Source organism: Sitophilus oryzae, unplaced genomic scaffold (genome assembly GCF_002938485.1).
Source record: "Sitophilus oryzae breed Bouriz unplaced genomic scaffold, Soryzae_2.0 scaffold_557_pilon_pilon, whole genome shotgun sequence".
Classification (NCBI taxonomy): Eukaryota; Metazoa; Arthropoda; class Insecta; order Coleoptera; family Curculionidae; genus Sitophilus; species Sitophilus oryzae.
In genome coordinates, this window is record NW_022147148.1 from 347426 (window position 1) to 372405 (window position 24980).

Consider the following 24980-nt stretch of genomic DNA (forward strand, 5'->3'; position numbering starts at 1 on the left):
TAGTAGATCTCGATAAAACAAACATAATATTATTTTCCATATCGATTTTCAGATAAGTCCAAAATAGCTGAGTTATTTGACTTTCAAAATTAAATAAACATTTTTTGGTTAAATTTTGAGAATCTGTAATTTTTTTCTGTGTTTTTGTTACTCTAAATTGTAGCAAATATCTATGATGCCATATTATTAAGATATTATGTTTTTAAGTAAAAATTGAAAAAGAACACAAAAAACGCAAAATCCTCATGGACGTGTCAAAATATACCATCCTAAAAATATTTGCACATATTTAAGACTTACTCTGTATAATTCTAGTGTTAAAAAAGTTAATGTCTTCTGTTTTTAACAGTTTTTCGTACCTGTTGTTGTTTCCGCACCGAAGAAAATATTCGCCGCCGTTGACACGTCACCCCATGTGGAAAATGAAGGTTTGGCGCGTCGCACCAAATGGTATTTATCCAAATGGTCCTGTCGATACCGACACCTGTTATAAGTGTCACGCAGGAGCCACGAAAGCCTTTTCCCCGTTAAAGTTTGCACATTAGCCGATTTTGGCGTTAACCAGTGGCGTAACAGAACAAAAATAATAATAATCTATAGACAAAGTGATTCTAAGTTAAACTATGCAATGTATGATAGGAGATTTTTTGATGTTCACATAAACCAGTGGCGTAATTAGAAACTTTAGACTCCCCCGCAACTTTCGGCATTGGGTCCCTGACCCCAATATTATTTTCCATTCTTCCACCAGCGACCGCGGAGGTTAGCGGGGGTGTGACTACGCCACTGACAGACCCACATCTCCAGTGGAATATATACGTCAGTACAGTGGCTTCAAAACTGAACAAAAACTTTTATCTGTTACGCCGCTTGAGGATGACATACTTTTCAATTGTTAATACACACCTTTCTAATGCAATAATGGCGTGGAAGCTGGAGTTCATAGTCTCTTTGGCTTTCAGAGAAAGGCAATAAGACTGTTAGCCGGTTTGCATTTTAGAGAAAAGTGTAGTAATGAATTTAAATGTCTTCGTGTGCTGACGATTGCCCTCCATTTACATATCACATAATATTTTATTTTTAAAAGAAAACATACATTTATTTGCAACACCTAATGAAGTACACAATAATTATTCAACTCGTGGAAATAACGACATTATGTCTTACTTAATAAATAAAGAAAAATTTTTAAGTTTCAATTAGCGATTGAAAAGGTGTCAAACTGGCCTTAATTACTGAGCAATTAAATTTTATGTTTTCAACCACAAAATAAAGAAATTGCCACAACCCAAAAAATGAAAGATATATTGATCTAGCATGGTTTTTATTCTTTTATAGTCCAGTAAATAAGGACACGAAAAGACCCAAGTCTCGGCTACTTACACTACATCATAGACAAACTAACAAAAGCAAGACTTTTCAAACGATTGAGGAAGTCGAATTATTGTTTTTGCGCTGGCCAGTTGAGTCAGAAATCATCGCGCAGTCGCACTCGTCAAACCTAACCTAAATAAAACGAAAAACGTTTTTGCCTTGAACGAACTGTTGAATTCCTGATTTTGCGTTTTGATTGGTTATTACTATTATTTTATTAGCGTACAAAACGAAAACAAATAATGTAATACATTTTACACTTATGAAGAGCATAATAATTACTGTGATTATACATATTATTGTGATTACATCGCTAACGTACACAAAACGAAGGTCCTACAAATTGACTGTAAGTTATAAGAATCTTTATCTTTTAAATCTCTTTATGATTTGAATTTTCGTGCTTTATATTTTATAATAGACTCTAAATGTTAATATTTTTTAAATTCTTGTGAAAATGTGAAGTTTATGTTTTTGTTTTATATTTGAAAAAGTTGTATATTTTTAAGATGTTTCTTGTTGTTCCTATTATTAATATTATAATATACATAATTATTTTTTTGTACCTTTTGAAGAATAATGCTTTTATTTCGTTTGCCATATAACTGTTGTTTTTTTATCATCTTTTTTGTTATTTATTAAAATAAACGAAAAAAAAGTCAAATAAACGAAAACGTATTCCTCTTATTAAAGAGGAATACGTTTTCGTTTATTTGACTTTTTTGTTTTTATATCTGTTACGTCCAGAAATTATTGTTTATTTTACCGATGGAAATGGAAATAAATGTATTTGATTTTAATAAACGCTTATTAATTAAACATCCTTTTTACAAAATACCCAATCCATAAGTAAAACATTCTCGTCTAAAAGACTACTACAAAATACACAATCCATAAGTAAACCGTCCTCGTCTAAAAGGCCAGTTGACGCAAGCGCGGTAATAAACTCTTATCAAACTTGTTGCCGTTTTGCAGTACAGCGTTGACGCGTCTTGCTTTTGTTAGTTTGTCTATGCACTACATCGATCATGACTTTTTAGGCGGATTGTGTACTTTTTGGGGAGTAGTTTTAACTCCTAACTCCTAACTCCTAACTCCTCCCTAACTAGTAAAATTGTAACACACCGTGCTCGGCCAGCTTTGGCGGCAAAAATGGTCCCAAATCGCCGAAAAATCACTTTTTCGCAAATATCTGCCAAGATATGTAATTTACAACATTTTTCTTGAAATAAAAAATTAAGCTTAGGTCATTGTCTACAAAAAAAGATCCTAGCACTTTTTTTTGAAAAGTCCCGGGAAAACGCTTAAAACGGCTCTAAAGGGTCAAAGAAAGGATCTTCCGCCAATATTGACCGAAATATCTCATTTTCTATTTCAAGAAAAATTTTGTAAATTACATATTTTGGCAGATATTTGCAAAAAAACGATTTTTCGGCTATTCGGGACCATTTTTTCGGCCAAAGCTGGCCGAGCACGGTGTTTTTTTCGTCTCGTTTTTTTTCTCTAAAACTACTCCCCAAAAGTAACACAATCTGCCTGAAAAGTCCCGGTCGACGAATTAAGCCGTGGTGTCAACCTTCATTTACTGGACTATTAACTTAATGACTTTTTAAATTTTGATTTCGATTTGTGCTTGTAAATTCTATACTCAAGTGCTATAATATAAATATATACTTCTTCTTCTAGTGGGAATCCATTAATGGATGTTTGCGATAACATTTTCCATCGCTTCTCTATTCCTGGCGGTGTTTATTAACGACTGTACATCGTGTAGGCCTGTCCACTGTCTAACATTCCTCAGCCAAGACATTTTTTCCTTCCGATACCCCTCCGGCCTTCGATCTTGCCTTCGATTAACAGTTGCAAGAATTGATATTTGGGGTTTCGCATTATGTGCCCCAGGTATGCAGTTTTTTCTTCTTAATCAATTCAAACAATTCGCGCTGTTTGTTGACACGTGTCAGGACTTCCTCATTTGTTAACCTAGCCGTCCAAGGTATCTTCAGAATTATGCGATATAGCCACATCTCGAAAGCCTCTAGTTTATTAATGGCAGCTGCTTTCAATGTGCAACCTTCCATACCATAAAGGAGCACCGACCACACGTAACACTTTACGAATCTTAATCTGAGGTTAAGGTCAAAATCAGAACAGACAAGTACTTTTCGGAACCTCAAGAACGCCTGCCGAACTTGTTCGATGCGACATTTAATTTCCTTGTCTGATGTCCAATCTTCGGAGAGCCAGATGCCCAAGTACTTAAATTTATCTACCCTCTATATGGGCCTTGTATTAAATGTTATAATGGAGTTTTAAAACACATCTGGATTTCTGGATATTATCATAAATTTAGTGTTCTTAATGTTTATGTTTAAACCCATTGCTTTACTCTGTTCTCCTACCTTGTTGACCAGTTGTTGTAGATCGTGTATATTATCTGCAATCAAGACAGTATCGTCGGCGTAGCAGATGTTATTAATTCACACTCCGTTAACTTTGACTCCCATTTCCACGTCCTCTAGAGCCTCTTGGAAAATAGCCTCTGAGTACAAATTGAATAGGAGTGGAGACAGCACGCAACCCTGTCGCACCCCCTTCTGACTTGTATGGGATTGGACATGGTATTGGCCAATTTTATTTGTGCTGTTTGGTTCCAGTACAAGTTTTCGATGCATTGTATGTCTTTTTGGTCTATATCAAGCCTTTTGAGTAGCTGCATTAATTTGTGGTATTGCACGCGATCGAATGCCTTTTCATAGTCTATGAAACACAGGCACACATCCTTTCTCTGATCGTAGCAGTTCTGGACAAGCACCTGTGTTCCAACTATCGCTTCCCTTGTACCTAACCCTTGCCTGAACCCCTGGGAATGGCTCATCAGGCTGATAAGTCTATGATCTTCACATTTTCTGGCATTGGCCTTCTTAGGCAGGGGGGTAAAAGTAGAACGCAATCACTGTTTAGGGTACTGACCTGTCTCATATATAGTCTTAAATACTTTATGTAGTGCTGTTATGCCTCTTTCACCTAGGAGTTTAAGGATTTCTGCAGGAATTTCATCTGGGCCAGCCGCTTTGTTATTTTTAGAATTAAGTATGCCACTTTAGTGATCGATGGGCCGGTTAGCGAGTTATTGATATCAGCTGGGGGTCTGTTATCGTCAAATAGTTCTTCTACATACTTTTCCCAAACATTGCTCTTCTCTGTGCTTTCGAGGACTATCTGGTATTGTTATTATTGACTGACACAGTTGATCTCATTTTCTTATATATGCCTGCAGCCTCCGTCAGCTTTTTAAAAAAAAATACATACGTTAGATTGTTTATTGTTAGATTTATTTTTTTAAATAGAATAATTTTATTACAACGCCAGTCTTGTCTAACTAACTACTATATTTGAAAATTACGTATGTATATCGCATTGTGATGTAATTGTGACATATCATTATTATTAAGTTACTAATTTATAAAAAAGATTGAGAACATAATGAGAACATAAACACCTCTACATAAATAAATGCAACAAGTTTAGATTGGAAAGCCCGTAAAAATTTTGGATCGCGAAATTATTTTGGGTCGCGACCGTTATACACGATCTGGCGCTGCTATAGCGGTCGCTAAGAACAACGGCAAACAAAAACAGAAATAATTTACTCCTTTGATTTACTCTTGTCAAAGTCAGAATTTTCAAAAATCATAATAATCTTTCAAAATCTAAACCGCTTTCATTAAAGAAATTCCGAAAAGTGTTTATAACGTCCATTTTCAAAGTAATTATTGCTATCTTGTGAGTTTAATTCAAGTTTTATTTACTCCAATCGGTGATAATTGTGAAAAAGTAGCATTAAAAACTTAAAAAGCTGTGCTGTGAACTGTAAACTGCAAAAATCATCGTGGATCGTGGCATAACGTCGGTTTCCAATGTTTCATAGGTATTTCATACATGCGTCCTTATATAAAATAAAGTTTCTTGTATGCAACACACTGTATTTTATTTATAAAATTAAACGAAAATAATAATAAATTTGAATAAACAATATTTGGCGATATAATTCCGGAAAAAGCCGAACCGCTCCGAAATTTTCAAAAGTTTTTGGTCGCGACCGTTGCAAGAATAGCGCCAAATAGTGTTTACATTGTCCTTATGGGCACTTTCCAATCTAAACTTGTTTCATTTATCTATGCACCTCTATCAAAGTTAGCCGACATCGGGAATGTCACGTCGACAATTTAATTGTTGACGCGTCACTATGCGCCTTTCAATATTCTCACTTTGGGTAGTGTAGTTTGGAGATTAAAATATAAGTAAACATTTAAAGTAAAATGTTCAAATGAATCTATTTCAAACTGTGTGTATCCCCAGTTTGCGAATAATCACCAAGTCAAGTAATAAAGGCTGTTTTTTAAAGTGTTGCAAATGTCTAAAAGAATATTAGTGCATATTTTAACAAGAAAAAAATAAAAAATAATTAGGACTACTGATACATTTCAACATTTTAATAACTCATAATTATATAGACCTGAAGTCTAATGTACTGCAATTAATTGAATTGAATAAGTGTGGATTTACATGCATCCGTCATGCGTCGTCATAGTTGATTTTATAAAATTTTATTGGTTTATTTAAAAAATGACAGAAGGGAAACAGTAACCATAGCTTATGACGTTACCTTTTTGTTGTTACCGTCGTTGATTTTGATCAATTTTATTTATTATAGTATATATTTATAGGTTAGGTTACGAATGCATATCATATACGTATTATTTACAAATATACTCAGCCTAATCTCCAAAAAGTGAAGCCCAAACAGTGAAAGAACAATATGGAATTCTACATAAGTCTATTTCACCCGGATATTCATTTAACTGCGCATTCCTCACCTGAAAAAGTTTTCATTGGTCGATGTTTTTAAAGGGAAGTGGTTGATTGACATTTCACCTAACCTTCAATTTTATTTATATTTTTATTATTTATAACACATTATCATGGAGTTGGAAAAATATCAAAAAATAGTTGGAAACAATAAACTAAACAAAATCACTCTTTTACGCGCACAAATAAAACGTAATCCAAACAGAACTAAAACAACAATCAATCGGAGTTTGGCGCAATCGCAGTTCAATCTATATCCGGGTGAAATAGACTTATGCAGTTTTAATATGGAGCTGGGTTATGTTGTCTTTTTCTTACGGCACAGAAATTGCACACGGGGTTAAATAGGGAACCCTGAGTATATTTGTAAATAATACGTATATGATGCATATAAACTCACTGTTTTTATTTAGTGACAAATTGTTTTTGACAAATCAATACAAACTACATGCACCAAAAAACCAGAGATATTGAAGTTGGAGAATGAGCTTCGATGAGTATGCATCCAAATTCTTGTGGACGGCCGCCATTCTAGGTCTCGCTGTCACTTCATTCAATTCATCATCTCTTTAATTGACATCTATTTTTTTTTGTTTATTTCGTTTGTGTTGCCAAATTTAATATTATATTACTATGGTAACCATAAAAAAGTAACTTTGAGGTAACTTTTTAAAACTGCAAAATTTCGCCATATTGTATTTATGTAGAAGCTAAAAAGCAGTCTATAGCCAATTTCAAGCGAACAAGCGTCGGTTATGGTTGACAGATAAAGAATGCTTTAAACGTCAGTTGTTAACCAATCGGTAGACAGCTGACGTTTAAAGCGTTGTTTATCTGTCAACCATAACCAACGGTTGTTCGCTAGAAATTGGCTTATGGTTTAATTTAAAATATGCAAATTGGTACCCACTTGAAATGCTGGTCAAATCCAGCACAAAAAAAAATCTGTTGCATTTAAACCTATTACTTCTGTTTCCGAATTATACACTTTTAATAATGATTAAGAATGTGGCAGATATAAAGAAAAATATATTGGAAATGAAGATTGTTGTCATTTTGTATCTAAAATTATAGGAGACATCTTCGATCGTCACTTCCAAGGCAACTGGATGCCGTTTTATTTCGATCATACGGTACAATATATTGGTTAATATTTTGTGCCAGTATTTATTTCTAGCATGTGCACTTCATAAAATGAATGTTGCGACAAACACATACTATGATTAGATATATGGTAGATATTTTAAATTCTTTAAATTGCGATAAAACATCGTATCTCAATGATAAGTCCAGGGCCATTTGTTTTCATCAATATTTTAAGTAGGGATTTCATATTTTATGTAAATATTAGATAATTTATAGTATATTTTAGCCCTATTGGTTTGGTTGGGTTTAAAACCCGATAAGAATATTTAGGTTCAAGTTTCAAAAATTTTGGTATAAATAAAAATACTTTTTTCTTTTAATTACGAATATTATTAAAAATATCACAAAAATAATATATACATATAATACTTATAACAAATCTAATATACTACTTTTTACAACTAATGCTTTGCGTTCTGTTGCAGCGTCTTCTGTTCTGGTACACAGCCGAATTTTTGACCCATTTTTACCTTTTGACCATGGGCAATGTCAAACTTGAAATCCACGGGAGCTTCGAAAATGATTACGATTGTCGATCCCATGCGGAACTCTCCAATTAAGTCTCCCTTGTGTAATGTTATCCCACTGCCCAAACAAGCGTCTTTAAATTTGTGAGTTTTCCGCTTTTGATTTGTTTGTAAAGTTTTATCAAAAATTACTCTAATTGAACCCACATTGGTGGCACCTGAAAATATAAATGTCATTTGAAAAAACAATCTATAGTGATTACCACGCAATACATTTAAAGTCACAGTCTATTCATTACTAGTAAGACAAATTTTTAGTTTTTTAGTTAGTAGTAGGAACATCACTCCAGATCATTTTTAAAAGAAATCTCAGTGGAGGTCGGATTCTCACATAACTCTCACATAATTATTACATAACGTAAGATAAGCAAGTAAAGACCAACGAGAAAATATTTGATAGTTACATGTACAAGACGGTCAATCATTGGGTATGTTCAGAGATGGTCAATAACTGACTAGCTGAGAAAGCCCTGAACGGTCTATTTGGACACAACAACGGTCAGCCACTGAGTAAAATTCTCAGCGGTAAATATTTAAGCTGGATAAAGTCAGCGGTGTTTATATCCAATTTTCTACGTTTATATCACGGAGGAATAAGAGGGGGTTGGCGCTACAGCTGTTGCGAAAACAGGTTCACCTAGCCGCCAGCCATATTTGATTGTGGTACGTTTTTGGCATTTGTGCTTTTTTCCCAAAAATTTAATGTTTTTCATTGATAATTTGCGTGTTTTCTATTACAAAAACATTAAAAACCATGGTGTCGTGTGCTGTACGCAGTTTTAGGAGCAGGAAAGGTATCGACTCGAAGAAACTCACCGGCCTAACATTTCACAGGTAACATAAACAGCGTGCAGGTCCGTCATGACCGAATTAACGAATGAACATTAATTAGTATTTTCTGCTATTTTAAGTTTGGTGTAGTATTGCCAAGTAATTTGTTCATTGCGATACACACGATTAATATTACACAATGATAAAAAATGTCTATACCTATGTGGCGGATTCATCTCTCCAAAAAAATCCTTTATGGGTATTTCGCCACTGCACTGCAAGAAAATCTACAAAATAAAATAGTTATTTTTTGTAAACACTTCTGTGTTAAACCTAAACGGACACTGCTTGACAGAAGTTATGTTTACAGTTATACAAATTTGCCTAACAAAGAAAAAAAAATGCTTAACGTTACGGAAAGTTTATCTCTTTCCGTCGTCAGAACCAAAAAAATACAAAGAATAAAGAAAAAAACTATTTAAAATATTTAAATTCAATTATTCGAAAACACTTTACTTTTTTAAAACAGATACGTCTACAAGAAACCGTTGACGTTCTGTTAAAAATCAATTAAATTGATAAAAAAAAATAATTAATTAAAATCAATTATTGTTTTAAATCAATTTATTTTTAACAGAACGTCAACGGTTTCTTGTAGACGTATCTGTTTTAAAAAAGTAAAGTGTTCTCGAATAATTGAATTTAAATATTTTAAATAGTTTTTTTCTTTATTCTTTGTATTTTTTTGCTTCCGACGACGGAAAGAGCATTTTTTTCTTTGTTAGGCAAATTTGTATAACTGTAAACATGACTTCTGAAAAGCAGTGTCCGTTTAGGTTTAACGCAGAAGTGTTTACAAAAAATAACTATTTTATTTTGTAGATTTTCTTGCAGTGTAGTGGCGAAATACCGACAAATGATTTTTTTACACAATGATATTACATTAGCTCAAGGCAAATTTTAATCATTGTTTGCTGTTATTACTTGAAGATTTACCTAATCCGGTCCTGTCCAAGAGGTCTTTTGTTCCGCCCAAACAACGAAACTGATACCGTTTTTATCCTACAGAAATACGTATAGTAGCGTCTCTCCACTCTTATTCCTCCGTGATTTATATCCTTATCTGTAGTCAACTATATTCTATAATCTACTTATATATCTACTTATCTCTAGTCAAAGTTATTCTACGCCGCACTTCTCTGTACTTTTATCATTATTTAGTAATATTTTTGTAATAATGCTTAAAACATGTGAAAGTTGCTGTTTTTGCCGTTTAGGGAATACAGCTATATGCAATAAACCAAAGTCAGAGAAAATATTTGTTAGAAGTTAGCTGCTGTGTTCTCTGAACACGCCCATTTTAATCTACAGATAAACTGTATTTTCTGTCATTCCCCGACTCATTGGAGCGGCTTTATCAGGGCAGAATTGCAAACTCTAATTTAAAAAACATAAATTGGCCGGCTTGTGGTAACAATAGACTGTGCTTATCATAGACAAAATAAAATATAGACTACACTATTTACATCTCAACGCGGTCAAACAATCTTTTTTGTATACATGTTTACTTCTGGGTACAGTCGACCGAGCCTTCCTCATCCAGCCTATGTTGTCACGTCTTTAATATTATCAATATTTTTTTTCTTGTTACACACATATATTGAGATATTAATACTACTTTAATGTCTTTGCCCTTGCATCGCAATGAACTAAATAAACTGTAGCCAGTTCAGCGCGAAAATATGACAATGAAAGGACATTTTTTGAAGTGAAACTTCTTTAAGCGTGCTGGGAGTAAAAATTCAAGGCCGAGACACGACACGCGACACGACACGCGACACAACAGGCGAGAGGAAAAGTGGTTCAGGAAAAAAGGTCAGCCTACGGCTTAGAAAAAATCGTCCGATTTAAATAAAAATTTTTGGTATGTCAATAGATTGGACAAAGACAAACTTGGCCATGTACGACACTTGTCACTGTGACAGTTAGTTAGTTTAGTTTTAGTTAGTTAGTTAGTTTTGACGTAAGAAACACTAAAGGTTGATGTCGTCCGATCGTGGACCAAATTTGGTGGGTAGGCTATGTGAGCGACGGTGCACACGGCCCCACCCTGCAAAGTTGAATACAACGTTTCATTTACATCTTCGTCAAGATGAGACTAAGGATTTCATATTGAAGAAAAATGTGGGTCGATTTCGGCATTATTAAGGACGGGCTACAGGATGATGCCCTCGATGTTTCAAACCGATGCGATGCCTCAAAATGGACGAAATCATCAGGATTTTTCTTAATTATTTGTTGATTGGAACCAAACTCGGCACGTGGGTAAATGTACCCGCATGGCGTCCTCAGACGGACAGACGGTCAACTTAATACAAATTCTGTGAAAGTAAATCAAATTCTTTATTAATTTTAATTTATTACTTTTTCAACATTTTAAACTACACTTCTTCAAACATGTCCTTCAAATCATTCAATTTAATAGATGCTAGTAAGAAGTTAGGTTAGGTTTAACATGTCCAAGCCAATGTTCTAATAGATGATACACCTATGGAGAGACTACAAAAATATAAATATCTAGACAGTTGGTTGACCGAAAACTTGGATCAATCAGCAGAAATAAAAGCTCAAATAGAAATTGCCAGAGCATCCTTTGTAAATCTCAAAAAATGTCTCTGCAGTGGAGACATCAACTTAAAGCTTAGATTAAGAATGCTAAGGGGTACATATTTGCAACTCTACTCTATGGTTCAGAGGCTTGGACACTTAAAAAGGCCGAAATTGAGAAGCTTGAGGCGTTCGAAAGATGGTGTTATCGGCGTATGCTGAGGATTGCATGCATGGACTGACAAAGTTACAAATGTAGAACTGCGACGCAGAATTCAGAAGGACGAAGAGGTGATTAACACCCTTAAAAAGAGAAAACTTGAGTACTTTGGACACATAATGAGAGGACCTAAATATGCCCTGCTGCAGAACATAATAGAAGGAAAGATAAAGGGCAGAAGGAGCCAAGGAAGAAGAACATCATGGCTCAAGAATTTGAGAGAATGGTTTGGAATGACTTCAAACCAGTTATTCAGAGCAGCCGTTAACAAAGTTAGAATTGCCATGATGATTTCCAACCTCCATTACGAGATGGAACACGAAGAAGTAAGAAGTTTCACTTCAAATATGCGCACAGAGAGCACACACATATGTTATTCTCTTTAAACTTATTTCTACATGATTCCCTAATTTTCATGCCTAACATAACGCGTAGGGCTTTTTTCTGAACTAAAAATATTTTATGTAGTTCATTTGTACTTCCGTATATTACCATTCCATACCTGATGTTACTCTCAAATATGGCGTGGTATACACTTTTTAAAGTTTTTGTTTGTATAAATCTCATTGGTTCTTTGACGTGTCTTTGGCGACAGTACGAAGTCCTGAGAACGAGGTTTAATGCCAGTTAATAACGTTACAGGATGTTGCGATGCTATTAAGTCATTTCTTGTTTTTTTAATTGTTTAATAAATTAGTTAAGTGTGTTACCGCGTGTTTCAATGTAAAGACCCACGTAATCCCAAAACAAATATTCGATATTTTTTATTACATTGTAAACAGTTCAATCCATCCTAGTTATCTACTACCCCCAGAGGCATTGAAAACAATTGTGTGTAATAATATACTTTCCACTAGGATACTCACCTACTGCAGTATATGAGAAAAATCCATGAGCCCATTCACCTAAGTAAACCGCCCGTTCGTTTAGTACAAATAAACCAGGCAACCATTTGGCAATTCTGGGATTTACCGACAGCAGCTCTCCGGAAAAATGTCTCCTGTGAGTCGGTTTCCAATCGGCAGGAGAATGAAATCTAAATAATCATAAAAATTCTATAAAATTCTTTTGATATAAATATCAAAAATATAAAATAGAATTGAGAAAAAAAAATAGTCATTACTAGTAGCCACTGGATACTAATTCGCAAGGTGCTACGTCCACAAAAGAGCAGAAGGCACTGGACTTTTAAGTAAAACCAGGTTCCAAGTGGGCACTGGACATCTGAAATCGGTAGATGTTACCTCGATGGTCTTAGGAGACCCACGCATGCAAATGCTTAATGCAATTCATAAAGATGCCACATGCAAGATGAAATACTCAAATACACTCACAGATGCAATAAAAACGTAACGGAGAATTTTTTCGTGATGTTTAAAGTGTTATATTTTTTTTACTTTTAGCCCGATTTGCATGAATTTTTTAGCAAACTGTATATAAATTTATCAACTTTAATTAATAAACTAAGTCTTTCAACGGCTTTAGTATTTGTCTTATTATACAGGGTTAATTGAAGGGTAGTTTTTTACCCTAACTTTAAAACACCTTGTGCAATAATTTCGTGAGTTACTTTTCCTAAAATATTATTTTTCAATCAGAACCATGTCTCCTGAGCAGTTTGAGCTTTTTTGACTCATGTCAACACATGCCTTGGTTAATTTTTAAGAGCGAAATGAACTTTCCACCAACAATTTGCAGTTTTTTCAACTATCATTACTTTAAGATGTTATGTTTTAATATCACGAGGTGGCTTTGATGACTATTGTCATAATGTCATTCGACATTGATTAAAACTCTATATTAAAATTTAAAAAACAACGATACAGGCTTGGTTTTAATAAATATTAGTAACGCAATACAAAGTATTAGAGTAAAAAATACTATAATACTTTGTATTGCCTCATCCGGCTCCTATAACTGTCAGTAGACGTCGGTTTGTACTGTTAATGAGGCTACAAATATGTTGTGTTATATTTTCCCAATCTTCTCCAAGGAGCAAATATTCATAATTTCAGCCAACTTCAACAAGATCAATGACTTTTGTACAATCTTCGACACTAAGAACAATACTCGTTCGTACACAACAATAATCACCAAAGCCACCTCGTCATTGTGAAGAACATCCAAAAGTAACGATAATTGAAAAAATTTCAAAATGTTTGTGGCAAATTCATTTTGCTCTTAAAAATTAACAAAGGCATGTGTTGACATGAGTCAAAGAATAAAATATTCAGGAGACATAGTTCTGACCGAAAATAATGTTTTAGGAAAATTTGATCACGAAATTATAGCACAGAGTGTTTTAACGATAGGGTAAAAAACAACTCTTCGATTAACCCTGTATAATAAATCAAATACTAAAGTTTATAACAAACTGAGTTTCCGAAACTGGAGACAGTTGAGACAGAAAACTGACAGTTTGCTAAAAAATCAAGGAAATAGGACTATAAACTAAAAAATATAACATTTTAAACTAGACCAAAAAATTGTTTTGCGTTCTTTAAGTCTAGATACGTTCTTTAAAAAAGTCTTTTGAGGGAATAAAAATCCATAAATAATATAAAGAAATTTTGACATCAAATATTAATGATTTTCCAAAAAATGTATAACTTTCACTGTTTGTAAAAATCATGCAAATGACCCTTTCATTATTAAAAAATACTTTACCTGTGGTAATCTCCTGGCGCTAAATAAATTACACACTGATACAGCGTGTTACCTTCGTGAGGTTTATGTAACAAATGTTCGTGATATTTCTTTGTATTGATGTGTTGTACACCTTTTCTATTGTCGAGTTTTTCTCCTAAAAAATCTTGTACGTAGTACGTTACTCCTTTTACCTATAAAGAAACAAATTACAAGTTACATAAAAAGAAATATACGTAGTGAAAACGAAGTCAGTTAAGTGACGCTTTAAAATAAGAAATAATAGCTTTCGTCCTATAATTAATTTGTGCAAACCGCCTAATGTAATAATAGTTTCTATAAAAAAAGATGTCGCATAATATGTAAAATCAACACATATGCAGAAATCTTCTGGAATTATGGCCAATAAAACAAAATATTTTTCACGAAATAACATTAAAAATAGCAATCAAACAAGATCTAAAATGTATTTTAAAAAATACGTATATTTAATCTTTGATTAGATTATGATTCTGTAAACTACTTTCGTCAAAATTTAAATATTAAAAACACTTTATACAGGTTGTTGATTTGTTTATTACGTGCGGCAAGAGCTTTATGGTTGAAATATGGCAACCTCGGCCCGCTCGTTGATAGACGACGCGACGGGACGAGTCGGCAGAAAACCCTATAAGTGCATGCGTTCTCAATAGGCAGTGTTGCCATTCTGTTCCCCTGTAAGTAACTGTCCAGTTAAAAACCTGTATAAATACGCTCTTGATATACCGGGTCGGCATTTCTGGCCTTGGGGTACTAATTTTCGTGTGTACGAAGAGTACATCGATACGCTCAATACAATAATATGTACTGTAAAAAAAATAAAAATAAAGAAAAAAAAAGCAAGTATTTTTCCACGCGCATGAAATCTAGCGTCGCGTCTTATTAAGTAGTTATGTAATAATCATTCATAAACATGTAAATACCGACCCAAGACTTGCCAATATGGTAGAGTATTCATTCAGTTGATTTAAATATTTCCATTTGTTTATTTTATTGCTTCCAACAACATGACCAATGATTAAAGAATACAAGAATAAGTAACATTTATACAGGGTGATTCCTGTAAGTCGGTCATGCTTTCGAGGAATGATAGGGAACGTCGAAATATTAATTTTGATATAGCACACTATGGGTCAGAAATGCCTCTTGCGCAAGATACAGGGTGTTAAAGTTTTTGAAAAATTAAAGATATTCTTTAATAGTTTTTTAACAGTTGAAGGTATCGTTATAAAATTTTATTATAGGAGTCTGCCTAACAGAGACACTTTAAATGTAAAAAGAAGAGGTTTTAGTTTCAACCAGTGGCGTAGCTGTGATACGCATCGGGTAATATTTTAAAAAAATAGTACGCCACTGATAAAAATAAAAATTTGCCAGTTTTTTTATTTACTCGGTTTATTTCCAAGAAAAAAATGTCTTTTGCAACTTTCTTCTATCTAACACCATTTTGTCACAATTTAAATATAAATGTTTTTTTAATGAGAACCTTAAATATGCGAATTCTAATAACTACCTTAAAACTACGAATTTTATTATTAACAATAAAAAAAATTCTAGTTTAAATTTATAATTTTTTAAAAATTTATTTAGAGCTAATAGTAAAAAGTATTAAAGTTACCCAAGATGAAGGGAGCTGATGCACATGTGTTTCTGCCCTCTAAAAATTTATTTATTTTTAAATTGTGACAAAATGGTGTTAGATAGGAGAATGTTGTAAGAGACATTTTTTCTTGGAAATAAACCGAGTAAATAAAAAAACTCCGAAATTTTTATTTTTATCAGTGGCGTCTTATTTTTTTTTGAAAAAATTACCCGATGCGTGTCACATCTACGCCACTGGTTGAAACTAAAACCTTTTCTTTTTACATTTAAAGTGTCTCTGTTAGGTAGATTCCTATAATGAAATTTTATAACAATACCTTCAACTGTTAAAAAACTATTAAAGAATATCTTTAATTTTTCAAAAACTTAACACCCTGTATCTTGCGTAAGAGGCATTTCCGACCCATAGTGTGTTATATCAAAAGTAATATTTCGACGTCCTCTATCATTCCTCGAAAGCATGACCGACTTACAGGAATCACCCTGTATACGGGCTGCAGCAGAATTTTTTATGTTAGTCGTTATTTTTTTGGCTGTAACGCATCAGCTGGTCATCAGCGACAATTTTAGCGATTTTTAATAATTTGTGTGTAGTGAACTTTGTATAAACTTTATTATAATAGTGATTAGTTGTTCAGCTTTCAAGTGTAAAAGCCGCAGCGATAAGAAAGAGCCAAGAGTTATGTTTCATAGGTAAACAAACAGTCCACTCCACCTTTTTCGCGTTTTTTATTGAATTCGATAAATATTTTTCTGATGTGATATGTACCTGATATGTGCTATACGTCGATACTAGTTTTGTACCTTATATAACTTTTTAATACGTTTTTTTCGTAATTAATTAGTATAATACCACCGCATACACTATAGGTGTAGTCAAAACATTTATCAAAAATATAAATATCTATTTAAGCAGCTATGTTAAGAAAAATATGTGCCACGAGACTGTTTGGAGATACGGTAACAATTTGGTCTCGGGTGTTATTAGTCATTGCATTCTTTAGTCATTGTCCATGACAGATTAAAAAATTTGTCGCTCTGGAGTCTCAATCTACTGACTATCTAGTGACTTTTAAATACAATATTTTTTTTTGTGTGGATTTTAGCTGAGGTATTCACAGAAAAATGTATATCGGCATTTTTTTATCGGCTGCCCATGATTTTTTATTCTTTTTACAATGCCGGGCAGAGAAGCCTGAATATAATAAACTAGCGTGTACCAGCGACTTCGTTCGCGTCGAATTAATCATTTGTAATGGTGATGATAAAGCAAAGCAAGAATTTCCATTAACATACAAACTGGATAAAATTTTCTCAAATTTATGTCAGCATGAGAAAAAACAATATGGCGATATTATTATATAACTTGGTAATATTTGAGGGGTAGTTTCATCTCGTTGTATAACGTGAGTTTATTTTCCCAATAATATTTCTTTTAACATAGGTTTTAAAACGACACATATTAAGAGTTTGTGCCTGCTAAGTATTTCTGCGTCTCAAGCATGTCACGCCCTATCTGATTTATGGGCGTCCTGCGCTCCGATTTAGGGGTAAAAGTATTCCTAGAAAAGCGTTCAAAACCGAAAAGACAACAACATGTTTTCCCAAAAGACTAACCGTTTTTTGAATAACAAATATTGTAATATTTGAGGGGCGTTTTCACCCTCTTGGTATTTGAGATTCGAGAAACCCCTCTTTATCGAACCTCTACACCCCACAGTCAATCCGTTTGCCAAAAATCAGCTTTAAACGTCAAGCAGTTTAAGCAGAATCGTGATTATTCAATGGTCATATTTTATGAAACAGCCTGTATAAATTTATAAAAAATCTTAAAATATGTAAAACAACTATATAAAATGTATGTGTTTAAGAGTTCGAAACAAACTCACCGGTTTTTAAATAAAAAATATTTTAATATTTGAGTGATAGTTTCACCCCCTTAGAATTCGAGTTTCGAAAAATCCCTTCTTATCGAACCTCTACACCCTAAAGTCAATCTGTTTTCCAAAAATCAGCTTTTTACGTCAAGCGGTTTAAGCAGGATCATGATTAATCAATGACCAGCTTTTTCAAAACACCCTGTATACATTTTTAAAAAATCTTAAAATATGTAAAAAACAAAATAAAATATACGTGTTTAAGCGTTTTTTTCGGAAACTTGACCGTTTTTAAAATAAAAAATATTGTAATATTTGAGGGGTGGTTTCACCCTCTTGGAACTGGAATTTCGAAAAATCCCTTCTTATCGAACCTCTACACCCTAGAATCAACCTGTATGCCAAAATTGAGCTTCTTACGTTGAGTGGTTTGAGCAGGAACTTAAGGATTTTATATATTAGTATAGATAATAAATGGTATACCTAGTCAAGCTGAGGCAACATGATATAGAAATGGCTCAAGAACGTAGGAAGGCGTAGGTGCTATTCGAATTGTTAAAGTGATATTTTCAAAATTCAATATTTTCAAAAGTCTACAACTCGGAAACGGTTGGTTTGAGACACATTGTATGTATTTCGATTTTTGCTTAGAATAGAAGGAAGAACCGAAATATGGCAAAAATATACAGGAGGTTCCATTTAAAAGAATGAAAATTTGATATACCACGACTTTATGACCGACCCTGTATACTTAAATTTATTACCCGCTAATAGAAATTTAAAAACCCTATAACTTTTATATTTAACTTTTTGCGGTACCTCTTATATCTAAATAAATAAAAAAATACAATAGAAACCGGCAATTAACTTACTTGCTCTACTTGGCCATTGTCAACCGATCCTACACTAAGAACAGTTCCATCGCACGGCGAAACCAAGCAACTGTCAGAGTCTATTATTCTCACGTGTTCCTTAAGTGGTCTAGTAAAAAATTCCGTTAAAGTAGAGTAATGTTTTAAATCTTCGTGTTGAGCTTCGGATATGTCTACGCCGAATGTTCGGGCGTAAGTCTGAAAAACAAGTGGTCTGGCAAACTCCGGAATATTTTTGTCTAAAAAACGAAATTAGATTACATCAGTAAAATTTAAAATAAAGTAAGTCTGGAACATAAAAAATCCCTTGTAAATGTTAAGATCAATGAATAAAAGTTTCTCTTTCTATGAACTTTTTAAAATACTAATTGAATACCCGGTTTTCACCTGTGTGTAGGAAAATGTGTGTAAAAAATAGCTATTTTAAAAACTTCCATTATACTTTCGAAAGGAAAATAATATATCTAAGCTAAATATAATCTATTACAGCCTGTAGTGCTAAACTAATTGTGAAAAATAAAGTTCTAATCCTAGGTGCAACATTTTTCATAAACGCCTGCTTGTGCGGTTTGAAATTTTGATGCAAAAACCGGTCTAAGATTTTAAGAAATATAATTTTAGATTTTTCTTCCTGTCTAAATACAGGGTGAGTTTCCTACGATGTTCTCTATGGGTATTTCGGAAACTACTGGAGATAGAGAGTCGGTTAAATGGGGAAAGAATTGCAGTTTTGTGGGGTCATAAATATTTATGACCCCACAAAACGCCTTTCAGATTTTTGAAAAAATTCATGGCTTACTGGATATTTCGAAAAAAAACAAATTTCGGCTATTTTAAAAATTGTCTCTAATTCCATTATAAGCTATTTTAGACAAAAAGTTTTCAGATAAAAGTTGTAGATAATCACATCCTTAATGAGACCGTGTCCTCCGTTTTTTTTCTAAAGCGTGTCATTTTTGATATATGACACAAACATATTTTTTTAAATGGAAACCATAGTTGGCCATGACTTCATAAAAAGCGCCATTTTTTAAGCTTTTTAGTGATATAACCTATTATATTTTCTTCGAAAAATTACTGAGTTGTAGCCAATTCTTATCATTTTTAAACGATTTCACTTAGTTAGCCATGGAAACAAGTTCAATCGCTGTTGCTCTCAGAAATGTTAAGCTGTCACATCCAAACTTTGTAAATTATAATAAACAAAAATTGTAAATATGAATTTTTCAAATGAAGAAATAAGCGTGTAGATACTCGCGCATCAATAGAGTGGTTCCCACATGACTTTCAGTATGACACACCACCCCCCACCCTTCATAATGAAAGAAATTTTAAAAATTATTTATATCATAATTATACAAACGCAGGGATAGGAAGAGGTAGACTAATTGCATGGGTCTCCTCGATCACCTGACCTATCCATTTTAGAATTTTTTATGCGGTATAGTTAACAATAAGGGTTTACAAAAGAACTTATGAATTAAGAGGGGCACTCGAAGTGGCGGTACGAGAAAAGTTTAATTAAGTCGACCGGTCCTTCTGCGAGAATAGGTAGTAATTCAGTTTTAAAAAGATGCAACTCAAAACAATGGCGGATTTTTTGAACATTTTCTAAAATAACTTAAAGTGTATGCAGTGATATTATTTTTTTAAGTTTTAGTTTAAGTAATATAAATTGTAAAGAACCGTTTAGTACTATATTCTGAATTTTTATAACTTATAAATCATAACAGAATAAGAATACCATGCAATCTAAGTGAAATTAGTCAAGAAAGATAAGAATTGGCTGTAACTAAATTTAACTTTTCTAACATGTATTGAAAACCGTTCTCTAAAAAACGTAAGATTCACCGGTCAACGTATCCTCGAAAATGTATAGCCAAGAAAGGTTGAACCAATAACCCTACACGCTTTTCTTCATTTGAAAAATTCATATTAACAATTTTTATTTATTTTAATTTACAAAGATTGAATGTGACAGCTTGACATTTATGAGAGCAAAGACGATTAAACTTAATAATGATAAGAATTATATGATAAGAATTGGCTATAACTCAGTAATTTTTCGAAGAAAACATATTATTATAGCTTATATCGCTAAAAAGCTTAAAAAATGGCGCTTTTTATGAAGTCACGGCCAACTATGGTTTCCATTTAAAAAAACATATCGTCCCATTGCTGCCAAAAGTCACTAACTTACTTTTTACTAATTCCGAGAAAATGCGTCTAAAGATGAATTGCATTGCATAAAGATGTTATAGTTAGTAACTATTCGGTATTAAAATAAAACATAAATAGCCAGAAATCGTAGTTAATGACTTTTGCAATCGATTCTCCGCTTCAAAACATAGTTAGTGATTGAATTTGGTTGTTCGGAAAAATGTTAGTTAGTGACTTTTGGCAGCAATAGGTCGATATGTTTGTGTCAACTTTTATCTGAAAACTTTTTGTCTAAAATAGCTTATAATGGAATTAGAGACAATTTTTAAAATAGCCGAAATTTGTTTTTTTCGAAATAAGTAAGTAGTAAGCCACGAACTTTTTCAAAATCCTGAAAGGCGAATATTTATGACCCCACAAAACTGCAATTATTTTCCCATTTAACCGAGTCTCTATCTCCAGTAGTTTCCGAGATACCCATAGAGAACATCGTAGGAAACTCACCCTGTATAACATATATGTATATGAAAAATCAAAATAAGTGTATATATGTATTCTATTAAATATTCCTGCGGGATATATATTTTAGTACGATTCTGTTATATTTTTATCTACACGCCTACCTAAATCGTTGAACTTTTACAACTGGTACTATTTATAAAAATAGTCATTAAGTTCTTGTTTATTTTTAAAACTTCTCTTTTATATTAAGGATTTGAACATATCTAATTTGATAATAACATCTTGAATTTCACTATCACTTAATACAAATATTATATCATTTATAACCTTTTTTTGTCAAATACCATACAATCGAAAAATAGACGTCGGAGTTGGCTTGGAAATGATAATCGCTGTCATTTTAAATATATAAATATTGAATGTCAGAGATAGTAATTTCCAACATGATTGAAAAATCTAAAAACGAGATTTGCTTAAATTAATTTTATGACATTTACTATTCGTCTTAGCGACGACATCTAAAATTTGACAGAAGAAACAATTTACATTTAAACTAAAATGAGAAGTAACTATAACTGTTATGTATTCCATCATTGGACAAACTATAAAGAGACAAACATATAATTTGACAATACCACAGCTTATTGAGTACTAGCTGAGCTGGTTATCATTTTTTGTTTTTGAGTATCCGCGATTCACCTGCTGCGCAGTACTATTCTTTTACACATGCCAGCAGTCAAAGCACCAGTCTCGATTACTTTTTAAATCTAGTTCCTATGAAGCTCAGAATCCGACTTGTTACATAATATCGCATAATAAGATAAGGAATATATCGGTAAGAACGCACATTTCCATGCAAAAGATTTAAGTCGGCCGGCTGGTAATGAATAGGCTGCGACAATACATTTTTTAAATCCACTTATTCTATAGAAATATTTAAATGTTTTCTAAAAAAAGATAGGCATAATATGGTGTTAATTAATAACTAAAAGACTCTAATTAACATCATAAATAATAAAATGATGTAACTTTATTTGCAATCTAAATATATCTAGAAACACTTTTCCTTAAATTATTATTGTCCATATTAATATGACAACATAAAATAATATTTATTATATTCATAAAGATCACTTATAAGGTAAAAATGAGAAATTGGCTTATTCAGATCACATGAATATTCGATATAACGAAGGTTTGATCCTCACAATACACGTAGTCCACGCGTAATTCACACACTTACAAATTAACTGATTTAGAGTTTATTTCTCTGACAAATCATGAGTCCCAGGTAATATAAAAAATAGTGATCAAAAGCCATAAAAAGACTTGCAAAAAAAGTGCAGTACGCAGTGCTATGCATAAAAAGTGCAGTACTGTTATCAGTGGATGCAGTTTTTTGACATGCTTCAACTCCAAGGCTGGTATACCGGGTGCGTCTCGAAAGTGGCTCACAAAAAATTGAGATATGGTATGTTAATATATGACATAAATTTAAATTAGAATTGATTGACGTATTCAATTGTTTTCTGTCACTTCCTGATTCGCCGGAAATGACTACAACTTTTGATTTTTAAATGGTACCCTCGGTTTTTTGTTGCTTTATTTGATAGAAAATGATACTGTGAATAGAATGACGTATCATATGTCACTTTTGACATTTTCGCATATGGTTTATTTGAAATTATAACATGCGGTTCATAACGATAATTTGAGTCGAAATACCAAGTGTGTGGTATCAAATTATTCGTAAAAAATACTTTTTCCAAATATGCTAATGAGCCACCCTCGTTCCATTTGATAAAATTGAGATGTAATTAAAAATACGATTTGGGCATCTTTTAACCAGCCAGCACAAGACATGAAAAACATTAGACGATCAAATCTATTTTTCCAAGGCTCCTTGATTAAAAATTAGTGTTTTTAACATAGCCATGGCACTGTAGATTGAAATTTAAAATTCAATTTTGTTTTAAATAAAAATGTCAAAAGTTCACATATGATATGTCATTCTATTCAGAATGTCATTTTCTAACAAATGAAGTAAAAAAATACCGGGGTACCATTTAAAAATCAAAAGTTGTAGTCATTTCCGGCGAAACAGGAAGTGACAGAAAACGAATGAATATGTCAATCAATCCTAATTTATGTCATATACTAACATACCAAATCTCATTTTTTTATCTGAAAAAATAAAAAAGTTATAGAGGTGAGCCACTTTTGAGACGCACCCAGTATACAAAGAATAGTTACTAAATAAATCATCTAGCTAATATTAGTAATAAAAAATTAGTATTCCTAAACTTTCCTTCTATGTGGAGTATCTACGTCATTTTTATTTATATTTATTACCCATTTTTTATTTGACAATTATGAGTTTATGTAGATAATCATATCTAAAATAAATACCATACGATCAAAAAAAACGCGTCAAAGACGGCTGGGGAGTGACAATCGATAACAATTTCGGCGAGGTCAAGCCCTGGGCGTCATTTACTGGGCTCTTATTTTTTTTTATTTTTTAATGACCCTTACTGCCAGTTGGCCTTAAGAGATTATAATTTATTTTTATATTTAGTAAAAATGATGGTCTAATTTTTTTTTAATCTTTCTATAATAAGTGTTATTTTATAATTAAATTTTATGTCAATTTTTGTAAATGACGTTTGGAAATTGACCTCACAAAAATTGCCATCGATTGTCATTCCTCAGCCGTCTTTGACACCGCGTTTTTTTTTTCGAATATACTGTATAATCAAAGAAAACAACCGCGTGAAATTGGCTTGGAAATGACGATCGATGACATTCAGCATACAACTTTTCCATAATTTTCCATAGATATTGTCAAGAAGTGTTTCGACAACTGTCGGGGAACGAACAAAGCGAGTAATGCCGATGGAGATTCTATCGGTAAAACAGGAAACTTTTTGGAGCCTCATCTCTTGGACGGTCGAGATAACGGAAATTACTATAGAAAAAAAAAGAATACTATAGATAGTTCTGGAAATTACGCGAAACATCCGCTGAGATATTAAAACCGCTTCCCGCGCTCGACAACAAGTTAGTCTTGAAGAGTTCTAAAATAACAAATTGTGGACTATGTGCCAAAGGTTTTTTCAAAGAGTTTTATTTGTGTGTTATATTTAATTAGTATTGTGTGTATAGTTGGAAAATAAATTCGTTAAGTGTTTAATCGTGTGTATTGAAGTAAGGGCCCGAGGAATCCGTAACAATGTAAAGCGACATCAATCTTCATTTTCAAACCAACTATAATGCCGTTTTTTTTTCGATCGTATGATATTCGTATAGGTTAGTAAGAACATATCTAAATTTAATTTCTTCAATGCATTTCATCTGATTCTTTACTGTTCCATACTGGTCTAGTTTTGCAAGATCTTCACAGTTGCCTCTCATCCATTTTAGAAAGAATGTAAGCGTACTTCTTCTTCTTCTTCCCTCTTCATACTAGGCGAATCATGGCCTGTTTGGTCTCGGCGTCTCTACCGGTTAGACTGACAAGTTGTCGCTCCATCGTTTTCGTGGACGTCCTAAGCTTCTGCGACCTAGCGGTGATTTGTCGCGTGCAACTCTCACTATCCTTCTGTTGTCCATTCTGCTGATAGGCTCGTTCCATTCTTTCTTTCTGCTGAGTACCCTGAGTACACTCATTTACATTTTCTACCTTGCATGCTCTTCTTATGCTTTCAATTCTCTCCCTGTCCAGAAGCGTCTTTCCAGCTATTCTGCGTAGTACTCTCATTTCGGTTGTCGCATTTCGGTTCAGTATTCGCAGTATCAGGTCGAG

The 24980-nt window shown here is 33.0% G+C and overlaps 1 protein-coding gene across 6 annotated transcripts in view; it reads right to left on the reverse strand.

Moving 5' to 3' along the window:
• Window positions 1-7699: 7699 nt before the first annotated feature.
• LOC115887248 (phosphatidylserine decarboxylase proenzyme, mitochondrial) overlaps window positions 7700-24980 on the reverse strand; it is a 40184-nt gene continuing 22903 nt past the window's right edge. For all 6 annotated transcript variants that reach the window (XM_030906619.1, XM_030906618.1, XM_030906621.1 and 3 more), the window contains 4 exons: window positions 18554-18792; window positions 14185-14357; window positions 12384-12553; window positions 7700-8077 (listed from right to left, as the gene is read on the reverse strand). In XM_030906619.1, coding sequence (XP_030762479.1) covers window positions 7794-8077; window positions 12384-12553; window positions 14185-14357; window positions 18554-18792 — 866 coding nt within the window. In that variant the 3' untranslated portion in view covers window positions 7700-7793. The remainder of the gene's footprint in view (window positions 8078-12383; window positions 12554-14184; window positions 14358-18553; window positions 18793-24980) is intronic.